Here is a 20724-nt window from a genome sequence, read left to right as displayed (position 1 = left end):
ACGATCCCGAATCTCCATCCCCGACCCCGCATCCACGATCCCGCACCGCCCGCGCGGGCCCCACCCGCTGCCCCACCCCGCGCGTTGCCCCTTTAAGACTCTCTCTCCCACCTCCGCTCCGCCCACCCGCCTCCCCTTCTGCGCCTCCCATTGGCTGAAAGTGACATCAGTGGGTGTGGTCTGGGCGGTGGTGACGCAGGGGGCGTGGCTAGCGAGGCGGGCGGGGGGCGCCGAAGATGGCGGCGGCTCCGGTGGCTCCGGCGGCTCCCGCGGCTCCGGCCTCGGGGCCGCGCCGCTTCTCGCTGCTCGCCATCGTGGGCGGCGGCTGCCACCGGCCCGGCCTCAGGGCCGCCGCCCTGCAGCAGCTGGAGCGAGGTGAGACCTCGTGATGCTCCGCGGGATCCTCCCGGACCCGCCCGCCTGCACCGGAGGAGCCCCCCCGGGGATGCCGCGCTCGGTCCCGCTCGGTCCCGGGGTGTGATCGCCCCTATCGGGATGCCCCGTCCCGCCCCAGCCCGCCGGGATCCGCCCCTGCGGCTTCTCAGGGTTTGCGCCCCGAAATTCCGAAATTCCCAGGATTTGCCCCATTTCCTGCCCCCCCCCGCCCCATCCCCGGGATCTGCGCCCTCTTTGACCCCTCAGTCCCCGCGATTATCCCTCTAAAATCCCAGATCTGCCCCTTTTTCCTGCCCCAAAACCCCCGGGGATCTGAATCCTCCTCCATCTCTTTCTTCTCTCAAGATCTCCAGGATTTGCTCCTCCTGGATTTGCCCCCCCCCCCCCCCCCCCCCCAGGATCTTCCCCTTTCCCTGCAGCCCTAAATCCCCGGGATTTGCCCCTAAATCCCCAGGATTGACCCCACATTTTGTAGGGACCCCCCTCCAGCCCCCACACCCATCCCTGAGCCCTGCCTGGATTTTGTGGGGGGGGTCTCAGGCCGTGACATCCCAGCGGGAGCAGATCCCAAACCCACGACGGGAGGGACATTCCCCACTCCATTGTCCCCTCCCTGTCCCAAACCTCACCAAAACCACCCCAAAAAACGGCCCCAAACCCTTGTGCAACCCCGGGCCGGTTACACCATCCCCCACCCATTCTCTGGCCGTTACCGGCAGCACCCAGAGCCACCCAAAATTTTTGGGAATAATCTCCCAAAATCCCTTCTGGGAAGCCCTGAAGGGTTTTTCGGGTGCTGCACCTGTCCCGGTGCTGACAGGTAGCACCAAATCTTTTAATTCCTTAATTGGCACCTCTGAGGAGGCGTTGGCAGAGCTGCTCCGTGCCCTGGGGGGTTGGGATTTGGGATTTAGGATTTGGCAGAGCTGGAGCTGTTGTGACTCACAGCACAAGGAGCTCACCTGCCGGGCAGGTGCTGGCACAGGTGGGCTTGGAGGCACCCCAAAAACACCTTAGGGGGGATTTGAGGAGGAGATTTTATGGGAGATTTTGTGGGGTCAGCCCCACCTGGCAGCGTGTGGGGTTTTGGGGTGGTGTTGGTGGGTTCTGAGCCCCCAAATCCCCAATTTTTTTTCGGTTTTTCCTCCTCAGGGATCCGCTCGTGGGACATCGACCTCACCTGCTGCAACCTGGACGAGCAGCTGAAGCTCTTCGTGTCCCGGCACTCGGCCACCTTCTCCAGCATTGTCAAAGGTAAAAAATGGGATAAAAACCGGGAAAAAGGGGGGGAAAAGCCTCCAGGGAGGGGTGGGAATGGGGGTTGGGATCAGGGACACCCCCTCCCCCCAGATTTTGTGGGAACAGGGCTGGCTTTGTGCCTCCCCCATCCAAACCCCGTGATCCCCACGTGAGGAGCCGCTTCCTTTTCCAGCGTGGAAAAATGGGATTTTCCACAGGGGGATGGAAAAGGGAAAACAGAACTGGGGCTGCTCCAGTGCCTTTTTTCCCCCCGCACCCCACCCTCAGCTGGGTCCTGGTGGGTGTTTCCTTGCTGAGAGGGGAAAATGAACCCCAAAACCCCCCTTGGGAGAGCCCAGAGAGTTTGGGGGAGTCTCCCCATCCTGTTCCCTCCCCTCCCTGGGCAGGAAGGACACGGGAAATGTGTCCCTGGCCCTTGTGGTGTCCATGTCTGTCCCTCTTCTGCCGGAAAACCGGGCAGTGCCTGGCTGTGCCACCCCCTTGGGGACAAACTGGGGGGGCATGGCTGTCACCCCACAGGTCAGAGGACCCTCCACCACCGCGGGGATGTGCTGGAGACCCTGGTGCTGCTCAACCCTTCTGACAAATCCCTGTGTGACGAGGTGAGCCGGGGCGGGACGGGCCCCGGGGCTGTCCCCATGGTGTCCCCACAGTGTCCCCAATGTCCCCCTCTCTGTCTCCAGCTGCGGAACCTCATCACAGATGTGTCCCAGCACAAGCTGCTGGTGTTTGCTGGGCCCTGTGTGGAGGACACTGGGGAGCTGATGCTGCAGACCGGCTGCTTCTCCCTGCGGGATTTCATCCAGATCTTCACTGATAAGGAGGTGAGGGAAGGGGACAGGGGGATTTTGGGGCCAGAGCTGCTGTCTGAGCACATCCAGCCTGGAGCAGCTCCTGGGAATGCTGGCACGTCCTCCCCCCTCCTCACATGGGGGGGTCCCTGCAAGGTGTGGGGCAAAGCTTTGGGGTCTGCAGCAGAAAAAGGGGCAAATCCTGGGGATTTAGGGGAATTTTGTGGGGCAGATCCTGGGGATTTAGGGGGTACTGATCCTGAGAATTTAGTCACGTAGTTGCTGGGGATCTGGGAATGTAAATCTTGGGGGTAGATTTGGGAGTTTGGGGAGCAAATCCTGGGGGATGTTGGGGTGAAGATCCCGGGGGGGTTAAAGGGCAGGGAAAGGGGAAGATCCTGGGAATTTAGGGTGCAGATCCTGGGAATTTAGGGTGCAGATTCTGGTGACTTAGGGATGCAGATTATGGTAACTTAGGGGTACAATTCCTGGTAATTTAGGGGGGCAGATCCTCAGCTGCCAGCCCTGGGGGACCGCAGCCTCAGCCAGGGTGGGAGTCAGGGAAAGCCCCTCCTTGGGATCCCCCTGCCCAGCAGCAGAGGGGGCTGGCACCCCAAAATCCCCCCAAAAAAAGCAGGCAGCAGGTGTGGATCCAATGGTTTAATGTGTCCCACCCCCATGGGTCCATCCTGGTGGGCGATGGGGGTGACCCCGGTGCCCCCTCCCACCTGAAGCTGCCCCTCTGTGCAGGTGGGCGAGATCCTGAGCTCTGCAGACCCCTCGGCCAAGGCCAGGCTGACCATCAGCTGCCCCGACTTCGGGGAGTGGAGGGACTCGGGCTTGGAGCACCACAACCTGCAGGACTTCATAGAGCTGCGCTACAACCCTGGCTGCGTCCTGCCGGAGATGGAGGGGCTGGAGGAGTTCATGGAGTACCTGTCGGAGTCTCTGGAGCCCCAATCCCCTTTCGACCTGCTGGAGCCTCCCACCATGGTGGGATTCCTGAAGCTCTCCAAGCCCTGCTGCTACATCTTCCCGGGCGGGAGAGGGGACTCGGCTTTCTTCGCCGTCAACGGCTTCAACGTTTTGGTCAACGGCGGCTCCAACCCCAAATCCTCCTTCTGGAAGCTGGTGCGGCACCTGGACCGCATCGACTCCATCCTGGTGACCCACGCGGGCACCGACAGCCTGCCTGGCATCAACAGCCTGCTCCAGAGGAAGCTGGCCGAGCTGGAGGAGGACCCTTCCCAGAGCTCCCAGGGCAACGGCGACTGGGCCAAGAACCTCATCTCACCCGAGCTGGGAGTCGTCTTCCTTAACGCCTCCGAGAAGCTGAAGGACATCGAGGGCGACTCAAAGGTGCTGAAGAGCTGCGACGAGGCCGCTCTGACCCTGCACTACCTGGACAAGTTGGGCATCCGGCCCAACCTGCTGGCCCGAGACAGCGGCCCCCGCGCCGAGCCCACCGTGCTCTTCCAGAAGATGGGGGTGGGCCGGTTGGACATGTACGTGCTGAACCCCGTGAAGGGCACCAAGGAGCTGGAGTTCCTCCTGCAGCACTGGTCGGGGAATGGCTTCCCCAAGGAGCAGGAGCTGCCCCTGCAGTGCCTGACCTCGGTGTGCGTGCTGCTGGTGTGGCACCCGGTCAGCCGCTCCGAGAAGATCATCCGTGTGCTGTTCCCCGGCTGCACGCCCCAGGCGCGGATCCTGGAAGGGCTGGAGAAGGTGAAGCACCTGGAGTTCCTCAAGCACCCCGTGGTCACCAAGAATGACCTGAAGGGGACGGCGCAGGCGGAGAAGCCACTGAAGCAGAAGAGGGCGGAGAGCAAGGAGAGCCTCAAGTCGGGCTCCAAGCTGAGCTTGGTGGAGGCCGTGGCGCCGGCGCCGAAGGAGAAGGTTCCGAAGGTGGAGAGGAAGGAGGTGAAAGCTGGGACCAAGGAGAAGCCAAAATCCCTGGGGGATGCGGCCAGAACGGGGTCAGAAGAGGAGAAAGCCAAGGATGCCCGAGCCAAGCCGGACTCGGCGGCTGAGAAGGCGAAGGGAGACGCAAAGCCGAAGCCAAACAAGGAAAAAGCGGCACCCAAGAAGGAGCCGGTGGCCAGGAAGGAGGAGAAGAAGCCACCAAAGAAGGACGAGGGGGCCGAGGCCAAGGTGGAGGCCAAGAAGGAGGTGAAGGTGGTGAAGAAGGAAGGGAAGGCCGAGACGCTGCGGAAGGACTCGAAGGACAGCAAGGCAGAGGCCAAGGCTCCGGCCAAGGCTCCGGCCCGGAAGGCGCCGGTCCTGGAGAGCCGCAAGCCCCTGGCCAAGGCCGGCAGCATCAAGAAATCCCCGCTGAAGAAAGAACCAGAGAAACCCAAGGCTAAAACTGCCCGGAAGGAGCCGGGCACGTCAGACGGCTCCAAATCCTCCTCCCCCGAGGAGATGCTGCCGGAGGCCGAGCGGGATGGCGGGAGGAGGAGGAAGGAAGAATCCACGGATGAAGGCATCGCCACGGCCGACAGCGAGTTGGAGCCTTTATCCCTGGAGAACGGGGGGAACCGGCGCCCAGGGGATCCGTCCTGCCTGGAGAACGGCCTGGAAGACCCCGAGAGCCCCCAGCGCTTGCGCTACCTGGAGGGCAGCCCCCTGCGAGCCGTGTGCCCCCCGTCACCCATGGCCAAGACCCCCAAGAGCGACCGCAGCGTCAACTTCGACCTGACGCCCACCGGGCTGCTCAACCACGGCCCCGAGGGCGCCGAGGATCCCTGCGGCAGCTCCGAGGAGAAGACCCTGGAGATGATGTCCCCGGCCAGCTCGGGGCCGGCCAGCGCCGGCCACACGCCCTTCCACCAGTCCCCGGTGGAGGATGGCACCGAGGAGCCGGGCACTGGCGCCACCCGGCAGCAGAGCGCGTGGCCGGCGGCCGCGGCGGGCAAGGAGGGCTCGGTGCCGGACAAGCAGGCGGGGTGCCTGTCCCTCAGCCCCTTCAAGGATGATGTCCCCGATGTGTCCCCCACCATCACCACGCCCTCGCTGCCGGCCGAGGTGGGCTCCCCGCACTCCACCGAGGTGGACGAGTCGCTGTCGGTGTCCTTCGAGCAGGTGCTGCCGCCGGTCAGCGAGTCCCCCCCGGAGGATGGGCGGCGATCCCGCGCCTCCGGGGACACACAGGAGCCCGAGGCCACCAAAGGAGGGCTGTCCCTGCCGCTGCGGCCATGCCACCACCCGCCCTGGGCCGACGGGGACGCGGCTTCACGGCCGGGCCGCCGCTCAGACTCGCCCCACGACGTGGACCTGTGCCTGGTGTCCCCCTGCGAGTTCGAGCACCCCAAATCCGAGCGGTCGCCCTCGGCCGCTGCCAGCCCGCGGGAGCTGTCGGACAGCGACCCCTCACAGGAGCTGGTGCCACCCCGGGGCCGGCCGGGCGAGACCCCCCCCACGTCGGTCAGCGAGTCACTGCCCACCCTGTCCGACTCCGACGTCCCTCCGGCCACCGAGGACTGCCCGTCCATCCTGGCCGACGGGCTGGAGTCGGACGAGGACTCGGAGCGGCCGCCCCGCGGCGTGGCCAGAGCGTGTGACCCCCTGCCAGCCCCCCTGAAGGACCCGTGTCCCCTCCCTGCCCAGCCCGGAATCTGCATGGTGGACCCCGAGGCGCTGCCCCCCGGCCGGAAGGAGCCCCTGGGCACCAAGGTGAAGAGGACCCCGTCCCGCGTGGGCTCAGCCCCCAAAGCTGAGCCCCCCCGTGTCCCCTCGGCCGCCAAGGCCAAGCCTCCAGCCTGCGCTGCAGGTGACAAGGCCAGGCCACCCCTTGGGGACAAGAAGGGACCATCTGGCAGCGCCCCCGGCAACGCCCGCGGCGCCGCAGCCCGGCCGGCATCCGCAGCTGGGCGGGCATCGCCGGCAGGTACGGGCGGGCGGTGAGGGGTGGCACTGCAGGGGTGGCACTTTGGGGACCTCTGTGACGCTGTCCCTCTGTCCTGGCAGGCACCAGGGCTGCAGCCCCCCAGGGACCCCCGGTGTACGTGGACCTGGCGTACCTGCCCGGCTCGTGGAGCGCCCGCACGGTGGACGAGGAGTTCTTCCGGCGGATCCGCGCGCTCTGCTACGTGGTCAGCGGTGATGATCACCTGAAGGAGGGGGTGCTGCGCCCGCTGCTCGATGCCCTCCTGGCAGGCAAGCACCAGTGGGGCATTGACATCCAGGTGGGTGCCCAGCCTGGGCTGTGGTGAGGGCTGGGATTGGCTCCCTCGTGGTGCTGCGGGGTGGCAAAGTGTCCTCGGGGTCTCCTCCCAGTGCTGGGGGGTGACAAAGTGTCCTGGGGATCCCTTCCTGATATTTGGGGGGTGACAAAGTGTCCTGGGGCTTGCTTCCCGATATTTGGGGGGTGAAAAAATATCCTCGGGGTCCCTTCCCAGTGCTGGGGGGTGACAAAGTGTCCTGGGTACACCTTTCCGATAATTGGGGGGTGCCAAAGTGTCCTGGGGGTTCCTTCCCAAAATCTCGGGGGTGACAAAGTGTCTTGGGTGCACCTTTCCACTGCTGGGGGGTGACAAAGTGTCCTCGGGGTTCCTTCCCATTATTTGGGGGGGTGACAAAGTGTCCTGGGTGCCCCTTCCCATTATTTGGGGAGGTGACAAAATGTCCTGGGTGCCCCTTCAGGTGACCTTGATCCCCACCTTCGATTCTCTGGTGATGCACGAGTGGTACCAGGAGACGCACGAGCGGCAGCAGGAGCTGGGCATCACCGTGCTGGGCAGCAACAGCACCGTGGCCATGCAGGACGAGACCTTCCCCGCCTGCAAGGTGGAGTTCTGAGGGGGGGGCACGGCCCGGGTGCCACCCCCTGCCCCTCCTCTCCCTCCTCCCCGCGCCCCCCACCCCTCTCTGAGCCCCTCGCAGGGGAGGGATGGGGACACCAGGGGGAGGTCCCCGCATGCCCACGCCCAGCCACGCTCTGCACCCAGCCCGGGGAGGGGACAAGGGACCAGCTGGGGACACGGGGGGGTGGCAGGATGTGTCCCCCTCCCCTCCCTCCCAGCAGCAGGGCTGAGCCGTCCCCCATGGGCAGCTCGATGGAACAGGGTAAATTTTGGTGTTTTGTTGGTTTTTTCCCCCCTTTCCCTGGATGAGCCACGATTCCCCCCCCTTCCCCAAAATACCCACAACCCTCAAAGTGTTGGGGGAGGGGTTGGGTGTCCCTTTTTTTGGGGGGAGGGGAGGGGCTGGGTGTCCCTTTTTGGGGGGGCACAAAGCTGGGACAACCTCGGGGGTCCGATCCCTGCAGGGCTTGGGGTTGGGGGATGCTGCTGCGGGGTTGTCCCTGGTGTTTTGCCCCACCCCAAAACGGTTGTGCCCCCCCCAAAAAAACATCTGTGACCCCCCCACACCCCCAAATTGATTGTAAACCCCCGCACCCCCACATGCAGCATCCCCTCCCCTGGGCTGAGACCTGCCCAGCTCGCTGCACTGATGGCCCTTCCCTCCCCAACCCTTCCCCCCTTAAAATTTTGGGGTGGGGGCTGAACAAAGGCACCCCCCAGCCCTTTATTTTTGGGGGGGAGTGAAAAGCAGCCCCCCCACATCCACCCCCAGCCCCGGGAGCTGCCGAAAGCTGTTCAGAACCAAACGTCACGTGCAATTTTTAAGGGGTTTTATGAGTTGAGAGCACCAAAGGGGGGTCAGGGTGGGGCTTGAGGTAGGGGGGGGACAGAATGTGACGACCCCCACCTCCAAAATTCCCCCCCCCCCGGGACAAACACTAACCTGTTTTTGTAGGAGGCTCCTCGATGGCTCTTTTTGTAATGACTTTTTAAGATAAAACAAAACAAAAAAAAAGACAAAAATCGTGAAAACTGAAGAAACCAAACCTTTTTTTTTTGTTGTTGTTTTTTTTGGGGGGGGGGTTTATTTATCTTTTCTCCCCCCCCCCCCAATAAATGCCCTTGGGGGCTTTTACCTTTGATTGTATCGTCCTGCGTGTTCGGGGAGGGGGCACTGAATGTTTCACCTTTAGTGCTTTATATCATTTTTTTTCTCAGCTGGAAGGGTTGGAGGTTGCTGGGGGGGCGTTGTTTGGGGTGGGTGGGGTGGTTTTAACCCCCCCACCCCTCCCCAATTGCTCCAAACCCCGGCCCCTGCCCGTGGCCACCGGCACACGCTCCCCGTCTTGCACGCCACCTTCCCGTTTGGCAATTGTGTGGAAAATGAGCATTAAAGAGGATCATTCCCAGTGGATCTTTGTCTCCTGGGTGGTGTTTTTATTTATTTTTTTGTTTTGGGGGGGGTCCCCATGGATTTGGGGAGGGGGTGGAAAAGGATGAGTTGGGCTCGGCCTTTGTTGGGGGGTTTGGGGTGGTGCCATGAGGTGAGAAAGGGATTTTGGGGGTTTTTTGGGGTGGGGGGGATGCAGCTGGTGGTGGGAGAGGGGTTGGGGGATTTGGGGGGGTCCAGGGTGTCAGGTGGGGGGGTTGAGGGGGGTCGGGGAGGGGGGTGGATGCGCTGCGGTGCGGCAGCGCCGAGGCTGAGGCTGGATGCGGGGTTGCCATGACAACGCCATCCCCATCCCCATCCCTGCATCCCAGCCCCGCCGCCCCCGGCCCCACCAGCAGCAGCAGCAGGAGGAGGAGGAGGAGGGGGCTGCACCCGCTGCCTTCAGCCCCCGCGGATTTTGGGGGGATTTTGGGGTGGGGGGGTCGGAGCCTCCTCGGTGCTGCGGGGGGGTCCCTGTGCTCAGCCCTGTGGGCAGCACGGGCTGGCAGGACCAGGGGACAAAACCCCCTCAAAGCCCCGCGTGCCCACCCCCAAATTCCCCTTCCCACCCCCGCAGCCAATCCCAAACCTCCCCTTCCCCAAAATCCCCTGGTTCCCAGCCCTTTGCTCCAGCGGGGCTGTTTTGGGGAGGGGGCTCAGGGGGGATTCGCTCCCCTGGAGCCCAGGTGTGACCCCCAGGCTCGGGGCTGTCCCCAGGGCTGTCCCTGTCCCCCCAGCCCCCTCCGAGCCCCCCACTCTGCTCTGACTGGTCCCAGTGGCTTTGGGTTCTGGGGAGGGGTCCCAGCGGGGGCTTCTCCGGGGGACACCGCGGGGGGTGACAGTGCCCGCGGTGGCAGCGCCAGCAGAGGCCTGACCCTGGCGGAGCCGTGCGTGGAGCTGGGGAGGGGTCTCCAGCCCCCCGGCCCCGAGCCCACCGGCGCTGCCGCGGTGCCACCGGCTGGGCCTGGCACTGCCATCCGGGCGCGGCGGCACCTGCCAGGTGTCGCCGGGACAAAAGGCGGCGTAACCGAAACCGCCGCGTGACGTCCCCGCCGTCCCGGCTCCGGTGGCACCGCGGGGCCGGCGCGTCCCCCGTCTCGGCGGGATGTTCGGTGGATTCCCGACGGGAATACGGGAATGTCGCCCCCGCCGGGAATGTCCCCCACATCCCCCGCCCTCCGCCGGGTCCCTGCCCGCGGGGACGCTCCCGCAGCTGCGCCGGTGACAGCCGGTGACAGCCGGGCCATGAGCTCAGCGGGGTGCGAGGCACCGGCTGGCACCGGCGGCGGGTGTAGGGGGGGGACACAGCTGGGCACCGCGGGTGCGGTGACACCGGCAGGGTCGTGGGGGAGCCGCCGCCCCGGGAGCTGCACCGGGAGCTCGAGGGGCGGAGCGCGCGCGGTGGCGGCAGTCCCGGGAGGGGGGTGACAGCTCGGGATGGGTGACACCCGGGGGGACGGCGGCAGCTCCAGCTCCAGCGCCGTTCTCCGGTACCGGCGGCTCCGCTCGCTCATCTCCCCCCGCGCCGCTCCCGCCGCGCTTTGGGGCGGCGGCCGCTTTAAAAATGCAAATGAGCCCCCTCCCCGCGCGCGGCGCGGCGGCGCCTCGACCAATGGGAAGCGGCGGCCGCTGGCTGCGGTCACCGCTGCCGGGCGCGCCGGCCAATGGAGGCGCTGCTCGGCGGGAGGGGGCGTGGCCAGCACCGCCCCCAGCGCGGTCCCGCCGCGGTCCCGGGGCGGCGGCGGCAGCGGAGCGGGGCGGGGGCGGCGGCCCCGCAGGTGAGTCCCGCGTCCTCTCCGGAGCGGGCACCGCGCCCCGGCCCCGCGCCCCGCACGGGGGTCCCGTCCCGTCCCGGAGTGCCCCCGCCGCGGCCCCGCCGCGCAGCTCCCCCGGCCCCGCCGTTCCCGCGCGGGTTCCCCCCCGCCGCCCCCGCAGCATCGCCCTCACCAGGGTGCGAGGGTGCATCCCCGCGCCGCCCCCGCCGTACCGGGGATCCCTCCCTTCCCCTCGCTGTGCACCGCGCCCCGCTGCACCGCACCGCACCGCCCCGGCGCCCACCGTTAATAACGCCCCGGTGCACCGGTGCAGCCCCCGCTGGCCACGAGCCCGCTCCCGGTGCTGCGGGCGGCCCCCCCGCCGCCTCCCCGCGCTGCAGGTGCAGGGCTCCGCTCGGCGCTTTCCCTCCTTTTTCGTTTTGGGGGTGCACGCCCCAAAAATAAAAACCCCCGTGGTGCCTCCCGATCCCGGGGGATTTTGGGGTGCGCAGCCCCCCCCGCGTTCCCGAACCGGGCCCTCCCCTTCCCGTCCCCCCGCATCCTCCGGGGGGGTCCCCCGCGCCCCGCGCTGAAGGTCACGGCTGCAGGTGGCCCGAACCGCCCGGTTTTGGGGGCGGGGGGGGTCCCGGTGCCGCAGCCCCCCCCACCCCGCACCCCCCGTCCCGCTCGGGGACTCGGTGGCCGCGGGGACTTTGGCCGGCGGCGCGTTCGTGGCGTTTGCGGCCGCCCGGGACCGGCGGGGCTGGGGGGGGGGGGGGGGGTTCCTGCGGGCCCCGAGCCCCCCCCCGAGACCCCTCCCAGTTTTTCTCCCCCCCCTTTTACCGGGGGGGCCGCGCTGAGCCCGCCCCGCTCGTGACACAGGTGGCGGAACCCGTGAGGAGGGACCGGGCAGCGGCGGGGGCTCGGAGCGGGTTTGGGGGGGCTGCAGCGTGCCCTGACCCCCCCCTTGAACCCCTCCAGACCCCCGGCACGCCGAGGATGCTCGGGGGGGCCCCGCGAACCCCCCAACAGCCCAGGGTGAGTCGGGAGGGGCCTCCCCCGGTGGCGCCAACCAGGCGCGAATTTTTGGGGTTTCCTGTTTTTCTCCGGTGCATGATGGGGAGCGGGTTCGGGGGGGGGCACAGACCGGGGTTGGGGGGCGGCACAGCCCAGGGTGGGGGGCACATCTGGGGTGGGGGGCACATCTGGGGGTCCCCCCACTGAGTGCCGAGGGCTGCTCTGCTCGGGCATCCCCAGCGCGGCAAATTTAGCGGGGGGGGGGGGGGGTCGGGATGCTTGGATCATTTTTTCTGTGGGGCGGGGGTTCCTGGGGGTGCGGGGGTGTTTTGGGGGGAGTTTTTGGGGGGGCCCAGGGGGCACGGGCAGGGCCGGGTGTGGGAGCAGCCGCCGCCGCACGCAGCAGCCGCTCATTTATTATTGATCTGCGTATCTGGTGTCGGGCCCAGCGCCGCCCCGGGGCCCCCCCGGTGCCCTCCCCGGTGCCCCCCCCGGTACCCCGGGGTGCCGCACGCCTTGGGGAGGGGTCGCTGGCAGGGAGCAGCGCTGGGGGGGACTCTGCGGTTTCCATGACCACGGGGCTGCGTTTTCCCGGCAAAACCGAGAAAAACGGGTGGGTGCGACCCCGCGGAGCCCCCCCGGACCCCTCCCCCGGTAATGTCCCGGTGTCCCCCCAGGGCGCCGGGAGTTGAGCTGCGGGGTCCCCGCGCCGCTGCCCCCCCCTCCAAGATGTCCTATTTCACCGAGCACTTCTGGGTAAGCTGGGACCCCCGCCTTGGGTGCCCCCCACCCGTCCGTGGGTGCCCCCCACCCTCAGAGGCCCCCCCCGCCCTTGGGGGAGGTGAATTTTCAAAGCCCGGCACCTTAATTAACGCTGTTTATTAATTAATTGGGGGGTGGGCGGTGTGGGGGGGTGGTCGGGGGGTCTCCCCGCCGTGGTGACATCACTTTTCCCCCCCTCCCTGGGGGTCCCCAGCCCGATGGGGGGGCGGGGGAAGTCGCGTGGCCGGCGCTTCCTGGTTCATCCGGCGGCTGCCGCCACCTTCCTCTTCCTCCTGCCTCAGTTTCCCCTGGGGGTTCACCTGCACCCCCAGCGCGGCTGCGGGGGGTGGGTGGGGGCTGAGGTGGAGCCACTTTGTGGGTGTGGGGCAGCACCCGAAATAACCCCGGGGATTTTTGGGGTTCAGCCCAGCCCGTCCTGGGGAGGGCTGGTTTGGAGTCGGGGCGGGGGGGGGGGAATTCAGCACCCCAGTTTTGGGGGGGTTTGGGCCGCTCCAGATGCTGCTCCCAAGGAAAAGGGGGTGTGGGGGTCCCTTGGGATTTGGGATCTGGGATCTCTCCCCTGGCAGGGTGAGAAGAACCACGGCTTTGATGTCCTCTACCACAACATGAAGCACGGGCAGATCTCCACCAAGGAGCTCGCTGACTTCGTCCGGGAGAGGTACCCGGGGCTGGGGACACCCTGGGGGCTCCCCAGAACCCTTTGGGGGGGTCCCCAAAACCCTGGTTCCATCCTAAATCCCCCTCCCCACCATCCCCAGGGCCGCCATCGAGGAGAACTACGCCAAGGCCATGGTGAAGCTGTCAAAGATGGCCACGAACGGGACCCAGCTGGGGTACGGGGGGGGGTGTCTGGGGCACCTTGAGGTGGCTTTGGGGACCCCCTGGTGACCGTTGTGGTGGCCCCCCGAGCAGGACCTTCGCGCCTCTGTGGGAGGTTTTCCGCATCTCCTCGGACAAGCTGGCCCTGTGCCACCTGGAGCTGATGAAGAAGCTGCACGACCTCATCAAGGAGATCTCGCGCTACGGCGAGGAGCAAGGCCGGGTGCACAAGAAGGTAGCGCCGTCCCCTCCCCGGCCCTGTCCCCTCCCCGGCGTCCCCAGCCAGCCCTGCCCACGCTGCTGTGTCCCCACAGTCCAAGGAGGAGGTGGCAGGGACGCTGGAGGCCGTGCAGCTGCTGCACGGGGTGGCCCAGCTGCTGCCCAAGTCCAAGGAGAGCTACCACAGCAAGTGCCAGGAGTACGAGCGGCTGCGCAAGGAGGGCACCAGCCAGAAGGAGATCGACAAGGTGCCACCCCCAGTGTCCCCCCCTCAGTGTCCCCGTGTCCCTCTGCGTGGTCCCTAACTCCTGTTGGTGGCTCTTGTCCCGTCCTTGGTGGTCCCTTCCCCTCGTGGTGGTTCTGCCTCCTCCCTGCTGTCCCTGTCACCCCCCTCAGTGGTCCGTGTCCCTTCCCTGGTGATTCTTGACCCTCCCTCGATGGTCCTGTTGTGCCACAGTGATCATTGTCCCCTGCCTGGAGTCCCTGTACCCCCCAGGAGGTCCCTGTCCCCTCCCTGATGGTCCCTGTCCTTGTCCTGGCTGTCCCCTGTCCCCCTGGCTGTCCCCTGTCCCCTCCCTGACAATCCCTTACCTTTTCCCGGCTGTCCCATGTCCTGTTCCTGATGATCCCTGTCATTCCCCTGGCTGTCCCCTGTACCCTCCCTAATGATCCTTGTCCTTGTCTCAGCTGTTTCTTGCTGTTCCCTGTCCTCTCCCTGACGATCCCTGTCCCATTCCTGACGATCCCTGGCCTTGTCCCTATTGTCCCCCGGCTGTCCCCTGTCCCCTCTCGCTGTCCCCTGTCCCATTCCTGACGATCCCTGGCTTTGTCCCTGGCTGTCCCTGGCTGTCCCCTGTCCCCCCTGGTGGTCTCTGTCCCATTCCTGACGATCCCTGTCCTTGTCCCTGGCTGTCCCCGTGCCCGGCGGTGGCGCAGGCGGAGCTGAAGTCGCGGAAGGCGGGCGAGGCTCTGCGGAGGGCGGTGGACAAATACAACGCTGCCCGCGCCGACTTCGAGCAGCGCATGCTGGACTCGGCCATGGTGGGCACGGCTGGCACCCCTGGGAGAGGGCTGGGAGCTGGTGGGAACTGGGAGAGGGATGGGAACTGGTGGGAACTGGGAGAGGGGTGGGAACTGGTGGGAACTGGGAGAGGGGTGGGCACAGATGGGAACTGGGAGAGGGGTGGGCATTGATGGGAACTGGGGAAAGGATGGGTATGGCTGGGATGTGGGCAGGGATGGGCACTGTTGGGACTTGGGAAGGGATGAGAACTGATGGGAACTGGGAAAGGGATGGGAACTGATGGGATTTGGGTGTGGATGGGCATTGGTGGGATTTGGGAAGAGTGGGATCCCTGGGGACACATCCCACCCATCCCAAACCCTTCCCTGCCCACCTGGGAACATCCCACCCATCCCAAACCCTTCGCTGCCCACCTGCTGATTCCTGGGGATGTCCCCCCTTCCTGACCCCTGTTTTTCCCCGCTCCAGCGCTTCCAGGAGGTGGAAGAAGCCCACCTGCGGCACATGAAGGGGCTCATCGGCTCCTACTCGCACTCCGTGGAGGACACCCACGTCCAGATCGGCCAGGTGAGTCCCCAGGTGAGTGACCCCCTCCCCATTCCCATTTCCCCTCTTTATTCCATGTCCCCTTCCCTTTTTGCCCCCCCAGGTCCACGAGGAGTTCAAGCAGAACGTGGAGAACATCGGCACGGAGATGCTGCTCCGGAGGTTTGCCGAGAGCAAGGGCACGGGGAGAGAGCGGCCAGGTGAGCCCGGGGGTCCCACCTGGGCGGGGATGGGGCCCTGATGATCCCGGGTTGATCCTGGGTTGATCCCTGATGATTCTGGCTGATCCTGGGCTGATCCCAGCTGATCCTGACTAATGCTGGGCTGGTCCCGGGTTGATCCCAGACTGATCCTGGGCTGATCCTGGCTCATTGTGCGTTGATCCCGGCTGCTCTTGGCTCATCATGGGCTGATCCCAGGTTGATCCCAGCTGGTCCCGGGCTGTTCCCAGGCTGATTCTGGCTGATCCTGGGTTGATTCTGGCTGATCCCGGGGTTGATCCCAGGCTGATCCCAGGCTGATCCCAGGCTGATCCTAGGCTAATCCTGGGTTGATGCCAGGCTGATCCCAGGCTGGTCCCGGATTGATTCCAGGCTGATCCCGGGTTGATCCCAGGCTGATCCCAGGCTGATTCCAGCCTGACCCTGGCTGATCCTGGGTTGGTCCCAGGCTGAATTGGGTTGATCCCGGGTTGATCCCAGCTGGTCCCAAGTTGATCCCAGTCTGATCCCAATCTGATCCCGGCTGATCCCAGGCTGATCCTGGGTTGATCCCAGGCTGATCCCAGGTTGATCCCGGGTTGATCCCACTCTGATCCCAGCTGATCCCAGGCTGATCTTGGGCTGATCCTGGGTTGATCCCGGGCTGATCCCACTCTCCATGGCAGGAGCGTTGGATTTCGACGAGTACCGGCTGGCTCCAGCGCAGGAAGGCAAGTACGTCTGCATCCAGCTGGGAGTCCCGGGGGCTGCGGAGGCCCTTCCTCACCCTGCTCCCGCTTTCCCCAGGACCCAAGAGGAGCCGGAGCAAAGCGTTCCGGATCCCGGGCTTGAGCCGTAAGGAGCGGGACCGTGATGCTGTGTAAGAGCCTCAATCCCCGCATCCCAGAGTTCCTGCATCCCTGCATTCCCACATCCCTGCATCCCTGCATTGTTTCATCCCCGAATTCCCACATCCCCGAATTCCCACATCCCTGAATTTCTGCATCCCAGATTTCCGACATCCCTACATCCCTGAATTCCCACATCCCTGAATTCCCACGTCCCCTGACTCTCCCCCTCATTCCCCAGGGAATCTCCGGATAACGACCTGGTGAGTGTCCCAGTGCCCCGCCCCGGCGCTGTCATTCCCAAACTGGGAGCACTGGGAATGTCGGGATGTGTCCCTGCAGGGCTGCCCCGAGGTGGACGAGGACGGATTCACCGTGCGCCCGGACAGCGCCCGCAGTATCCTTGGAAATGGGGGGATTCTTGGAGGATCCAAGGGCAACCCCAAGCAGGGATTTTTGGGGGATCCAAGGGGAATTCCAAGCAGGGATTTTGGGGGGATCCAAGGGGAAATCTGACTGGGCATTTCTGGGGGATCTAGGGGGGATTCCAGCCAGGCATTGCCTTGACGTGGGCTCAGGTGAGGTGGAGAATCCCGGCTGTTCCTCCAGCGACTCCGACTATGACGAGGACGAGCCGCGCAAGTTTTACGTCCACATCAAACCGGTGCAGCCGCGGGAGGCACCCGGCAGCGCCGAGGCCGCCGTGGAGCAGCTCAAGGCCACCGTGGGGAATCTCATCCTGGCCCCTGGCATTGGGGTGAGCCTGGGGGGCTGTGGGGACCCCCAGAATTCCCGGGGTCACCTCACCCCCGTCCTCTTCTCTTGCAGGGCACCGTCAGGAGGCAGGCGTCCCGTAAGTGGCACTGCGGGCGTGTGGTGGCCTGGGGGGTGGCACCGAGGCTGAGAGCCACTGCTTGGGGACATCTCATCCTTCCTGACCCCCTTCTTGGGGACATCACATCATTCCTGAGCCCCCTTCTTGGGGACATCCCATCCTTCCTGAGCCCCCTCCCTTGGGGACAATGCCACCGTTCCTTAAACCCAATCTCTGGGGATGTCACATCCTCCTAAGCCCCCTTCCTTGGGGATACCCCACCCTTCCTGAGCCATCCCAGAGTCCCCGTGGCTCCGTGTCCCCTCACGGTGACATCCCCCCCGCAGGGCACACGGTGTCCCTGACCCCGGCCTGCAGTGACACAGACCCTGAGGGGACACTGGCAGCAGGTGAGACTGGGCTGGGGGTCCTGAGGATTTGGGGGGCACACGAGGGGTCCATGTGGGGTGCAGTGCAGTGTCCCCTCTCCCTGCAGGTGACAGCACGGGGAGGGCTCTCCCAGCGGCGCAGGTGAACAGGTAGGGGACAGGGAAGGATTGGGGTGCCATGGGGTGGCCACCCCCCATTCCTGGGGGGTCCCGAGCAGGCTCTGAGCCCCCCCCACTCTGTCCCTGTCCCAGCGGCCCCGGGAAGCCCCCCCAGGACACGCCACCCTCAGCCGAGCTCTTCGGGCCCCCCCTGGAGTCGGCGTTGGAGGCAGAGGAATTCCCGGGTGAGGATTTGGGGGGCGGGATGGGAACGGGGGAATTCCCGGGTGAGGATTTGGGGGTCGGGATGGGAACAGGGGAATTCCCGGGTGAGGATTTGGGGGTCGGGTAGGGAACGGGGGAATTCCCGGGTGAGGATTTGGGGGGCGGGACGGGAACCCCGGCAGGGCAGGGCAGGGCAGGGGAGGGGCCGGGCTCTGACCGGGGCTGTCCCGCAGCCCCCCGCTCCTACGTCCTCACCTCGTCCTCGTCGCCCTTCTCCTCCTCGTCCCCGGAGAACGTGGAGGACTCGGGGCTGGACTCGCCCTCGCACCCCGCGCCCGGTCCCTCCCCGGACTCCCGGCCCTGGACCCCGCAGCCGGGGACGCCGCAGAGCCCCGGCCCCAAAGCGGAGCCGCCCCCCGCCAGCAGCAGCAGCAGCAGCGCCTGGGCCCCGCGGCCCCGCAGCCCCTCCGGCCGCCTCCCCGAGCCCCCCAACTTCGCCGTTTTCAGCGGCCCCGGCGCCGAGGGGCTCTGGGGGGAGGCGGGGGTCGCGCCCCGGGGTCGCAGCCGCTGCCTCAGCGGCCCCGCCCCACGGGAAGCGCCCTCGCCGGACCCTTTTGGGGACCCCCCGGTCTGGGGCAGACCCCGCAGCCCCGGTGGGGAGCAGCCCCCCCCGACGCGTCCTTCCTCCAACTCGGCCTCCTCATCGTCCTCCTCGCCGGCCCCCCCGAGCGGGGGGGAGTCCTCCAGCCCCTCTCCCTGGGGCTGCCAAGGGCCGGGGACCAGGCTGAGCGAGGGGGGCACGGCTGGGACCCCCCCTCTGCAGTCGGAGCCGGGTGAGTGGGGGGAGAGCTGCCCCATGTTGCCCCTAAATGTGACTTCTACAGCCCCCAACTCTGCCCCCCGCCCCATTATCCTTAAGCCTGGCCCCCCATTACCTCTAAATCAGCCCTCATGACCCCGAACTGTGCCCCCCAATTAGCCTGAACTGTGCCCCCCCATAACCCCTAAACTCTGTCCTGAGTGACCCCAAACTCTACCCCCCCAATGACCCCAAATCTGCCCCCCAGTTAACCCAAACTGTGCCCCCCATAGCCCCCAACTCTGCCCCCCATTACCCTTAACCCTGCCCCCCCAAACACCTAAATCTGCCCCCATAATGCCAAAATCTGCCCTCATCACCCCCAACTCTGCCCCCCCATCACCCCAACTCCACCCCCCACCCCAGAACCGAGCCCTGCCCGATTCCTGGGGGGTGGTCCTGGATTCCGGGGAGGGGGGGTCCTGCCATGTCGGGGCTCTGCCCTCACCCCCCCATTCGTGCCCCCCCTCAGATTCTGTGCCCTCCTGGCCCAGCGCTGCCCCCCGGGACGTTCCTCTCGTGGCCCCCCCGCGCCGCTCCCGCACCAAGCGGCCGCCGGCCGGGCCGGCCGCGGGCAGCAACAGCGACCTGGTGCGGGGCCGGGCTGGGGGGGCGTGGGGACCCCCGGGCTGGGGAGGGGCGCGGGGACCCCCGGGAGGGGCGGTCAGACACGCCCCGGCTTCCCAGTGCTCCCAGTATGGGAATGGCAGCGCGGGGAAGGGGGCACTGGGAGGAGATTCCCTGGGGAATGAGAAAGGGGAAGGGGATGGGGAGGGGTGAGGGGGGTGGGATGGAGGGGGTGGGAATTTGGGGGTTCGGGGGTGTGGGAATTTGGGGGTGTGGGGATTCGGGGTGTAGGAATTTGATGTGTGGGGATTCAGGGATGTGGGAATTTGGGGATGCAGGAATTCGGGGGTGTGGGAATTTGGAGTGGGGGAATTTGGGGGTGTGGGAATTTGAGGATTCAGGGATGTGGGGTTTCGGGGATTTGGGGATTCGGGGATATGGGAATTCAGAGTGTGGGAATTTGAAGATTCAGGGATGTGGGGATTCAGGGACGTGGGAATTCAGGGGTGTGAGAATTTGGGGATACAAGGATTCAGGGGCGTGGGGTGCAGGGATATCGAGTTTGGGAGTTCAGGGCTGGGGGATGCAGGATTTGGGAATTCGGGGATTGAGGATGTGGGAATGCAGGGATGCAGGATTTTGGGAATGCAGGGATGTGGAATTCGGGCGTGCAGGGATGTGGAATTTGGGGATGCAGGGATGTGGAGTTCGGAGATGCAGGGATGTGGAATTTGGGGGTGCGGGGATACAGGGATGTGGAATTCAGGGGTGCAGAGATGTGGAATTCGGGGATGCAGGGATGCGGAATTCGGGGATGCGGGGTTGCAGGGATGCGGAATTCGGGGTGCGGGGCTGCAGAATTCAGGGGTGCAGGGATTCAGGGATGCAGAACCCGGGGGTGCGGGGGTGCAGACACCCACCCCAGCCCTCCTTGCCCCGGCAGTCGCGCTCGCTGAGCCCCTCGCCCTCCTGGAGCTGCGGCCCCTCGCACTCGGCTCCCGCCAGCCTGAGCGAGCGCGGCTTCTTCACCGTGGCCCCGCCGGCGCTCGGTGCGTCCCGGGGGGATCCCGGGGGGGTTGGGCTGAGGGTCCCAGCCCTGCGCTGACCCCTCTGCCCCCTCGCCAGGGCTGTCGCGCGGTCCCAGCCCCGTGGTGCTGGGCTCGCAGGACGCGCTGCCCGTGGCCACCGCCTTCACCGAGTACGTGCACGCCTATTTCAAGGGGCGCGACGCCGACAGGTACGGGGGGGTCCCGGCGTTCAGAGGATTTGGGGGTGTCCCGGGGGTGCTGTGGGGGGATTTTGGGGTTAGGTCGGATTTTGGGGTCCCCAGGGGTGCTGTGGGGGTGCAGCCGCTGCTCGGAGCTCGGGGACGCTGCTCGCTCCGTTCCAGCCGGGAGCCTCGGGGCCCTGGGATGTATCCAGACCTTACTTGGGGCACCCCAAAAACGCGGGGGGGCCCCCCCAAAACCTGGGGGGGGAGCTGGAAATATGGGGGGAGACCCCAAAAATGGGGGGAGATCCCAAAACCGCAGGGGGATCCTGGAACATGGGAGGGACCTCAAAACATGGGGGTCAGCATGGCCATGGCCACGGCTCTGGGCTGTATCCAAACCCAAATGGGGGGGACCCCAAAAATGGGGGGGACCCCAAAAATGGGGGGAGACCCCAAAACCGCAGAGGATCCTGGAACATGCGGGAAGATCCTGGAACATGGAGGGGGGGACCCCAAAAACCTGGGGTTCACCATGGCCACAGCCACAGCCCTGGGCTGTATCCGACCCCAAAACTGCAGGGGGACCCTAAAACTGGGGGGCGGGGAAATCCTGGAACATGGACCCCAGAACATGGGAGGGACCCCAAAACTGAGGGGGAGCTGGAAATAT

The 20724-nt window shown here is 66.1% G+C and overlaps 2 protein-coding genes across 3 annotated transcripts in view; both read left to right on the top strand.

Annotated features, from left to right (window-relative positions):
• The first annotated feature begins 197 nt into the window (after positions 1 to 197).
• On the top strand, positions 198 to 8663 carry MAP1S (microtubule associated protein 1S). The gene is made up of 7 exons (XM_054650399.2): positions 198 to 375; positions 1549 to 1650; positions 2176 to 2258; positions 2340 to 2480; positions 3198 to 6333; positions 6414 to 6631; positions 7089 to 8663. Exons 1-7 carry the CDS (start codon positions 237 to 239, stop codon positions 7242 to 7244), a joined length of 3975 nt encoding a protein of 1324 aa, XP_054506374.2. The 5' UTR covers positions 198 to 236; the 3' UTR covers positions 7245 to 8663.
• Positions 8664 to 10308: 1645 nt separating this feature from the next.
• Positions 10309 to 20724, top strand: part of FCHO1 (FCH and mu domain containing endocytic adaptor 1) — a 13367-nt gene continuing 2951 nt past the window's right edge. Inside the window, exons 1-23 of one of the 2 annotated variants that reach the window (XM_054650400.2) lie at positions 10309 to 10456; positions 11315 to 11470; positions 12127 to 12205; positions 12799 to 12890; positions 12991 to 13065; positions 13145 to 13286; positions 13366 to 13518; positions 14207 to 14311; positions 14763 to 14861; positions 14944 to 15040; positions 15727 to 15771; positions 15848 to 15920; positions 16130 to 16151; positions 16231 to 16285; positions 16467 to 16645; positions 16717 to 16741; positions 17050 to 17112; positions 17199 to 17241; positions 17344 to 17435; positions 17649 to 18248; positions 18747 to 18865; positions 19785 to 19890; positions 19967 to 20078. In XM_054650400.2, coding sequence (XP_054506375.2) covers positions 12179 to 12205; positions 12799 to 12890; positions 12991 to 13065; positions 13145 to 13286; positions 13366 to 13518; positions 14207 to 14311; positions 14763 to 14861; positions 14944 to 15040; positions 15727 to 15771; positions 15848 to 15920; positions 16130 to 16151; positions 16231 to 16285; positions 16467 to 16645; positions 16717 to 16741; positions 17050 to 17112; positions 17199 to 17241; positions 17344 to 17435; positions 17649 to 18248; positions 18747 to 18865; positions 19785 to 19890; positions 19967 to 20078 — 2324 coding nt within the window. In that variant the 5' untranslated portion in view covers positions 10309 to 10456; positions 11315 to 11470; positions 12127 to 12178. The remainder of the gene's footprint in view (positions 10457 to 11314; positions 11471 to 12126; positions 12206 to 12798; positions 12891 to 12990; positions 13066 to 13144; positions 13287 to 13365; positions 13519 to 14206; positions 14312 to 14762; positions 14862 to 14943; positions 15041 to 15726; positions 15772 to 15847; positions 15921 to 16129; positions 16152 to 16230; positions 16286 to 16466; positions 16646 to 16716; positions 16742 to 17049; positions 17113 to 17198; positions 17242 to 17343; positions 17436 to 17648; positions 18249 to 18746; positions 18866 to 19784; positions 19891 to 19966; positions 20079 to 20724) is intronic. The other variant, XM_077191483.1, reaches the window with a different exon arrangement.

The sequence above is a fragment of the Agelaius phoeniceus genome, chromosome 29 (assembly GCF_051311805.1).
Source record: "Agelaius phoeniceus isolate bAgePho1 chromosome 29, bAgePho1.hap1, whole genome shotgun sequence".
Lineage (NCBI taxonomy): Eukaryota > Metazoa > Chordata > Aves > Passeriformes > Icteridae > Agelaius > Agelaius phoeniceus.
This window is presented reverse-complemented; position numbering and strand designations above follow the sequence as displayed.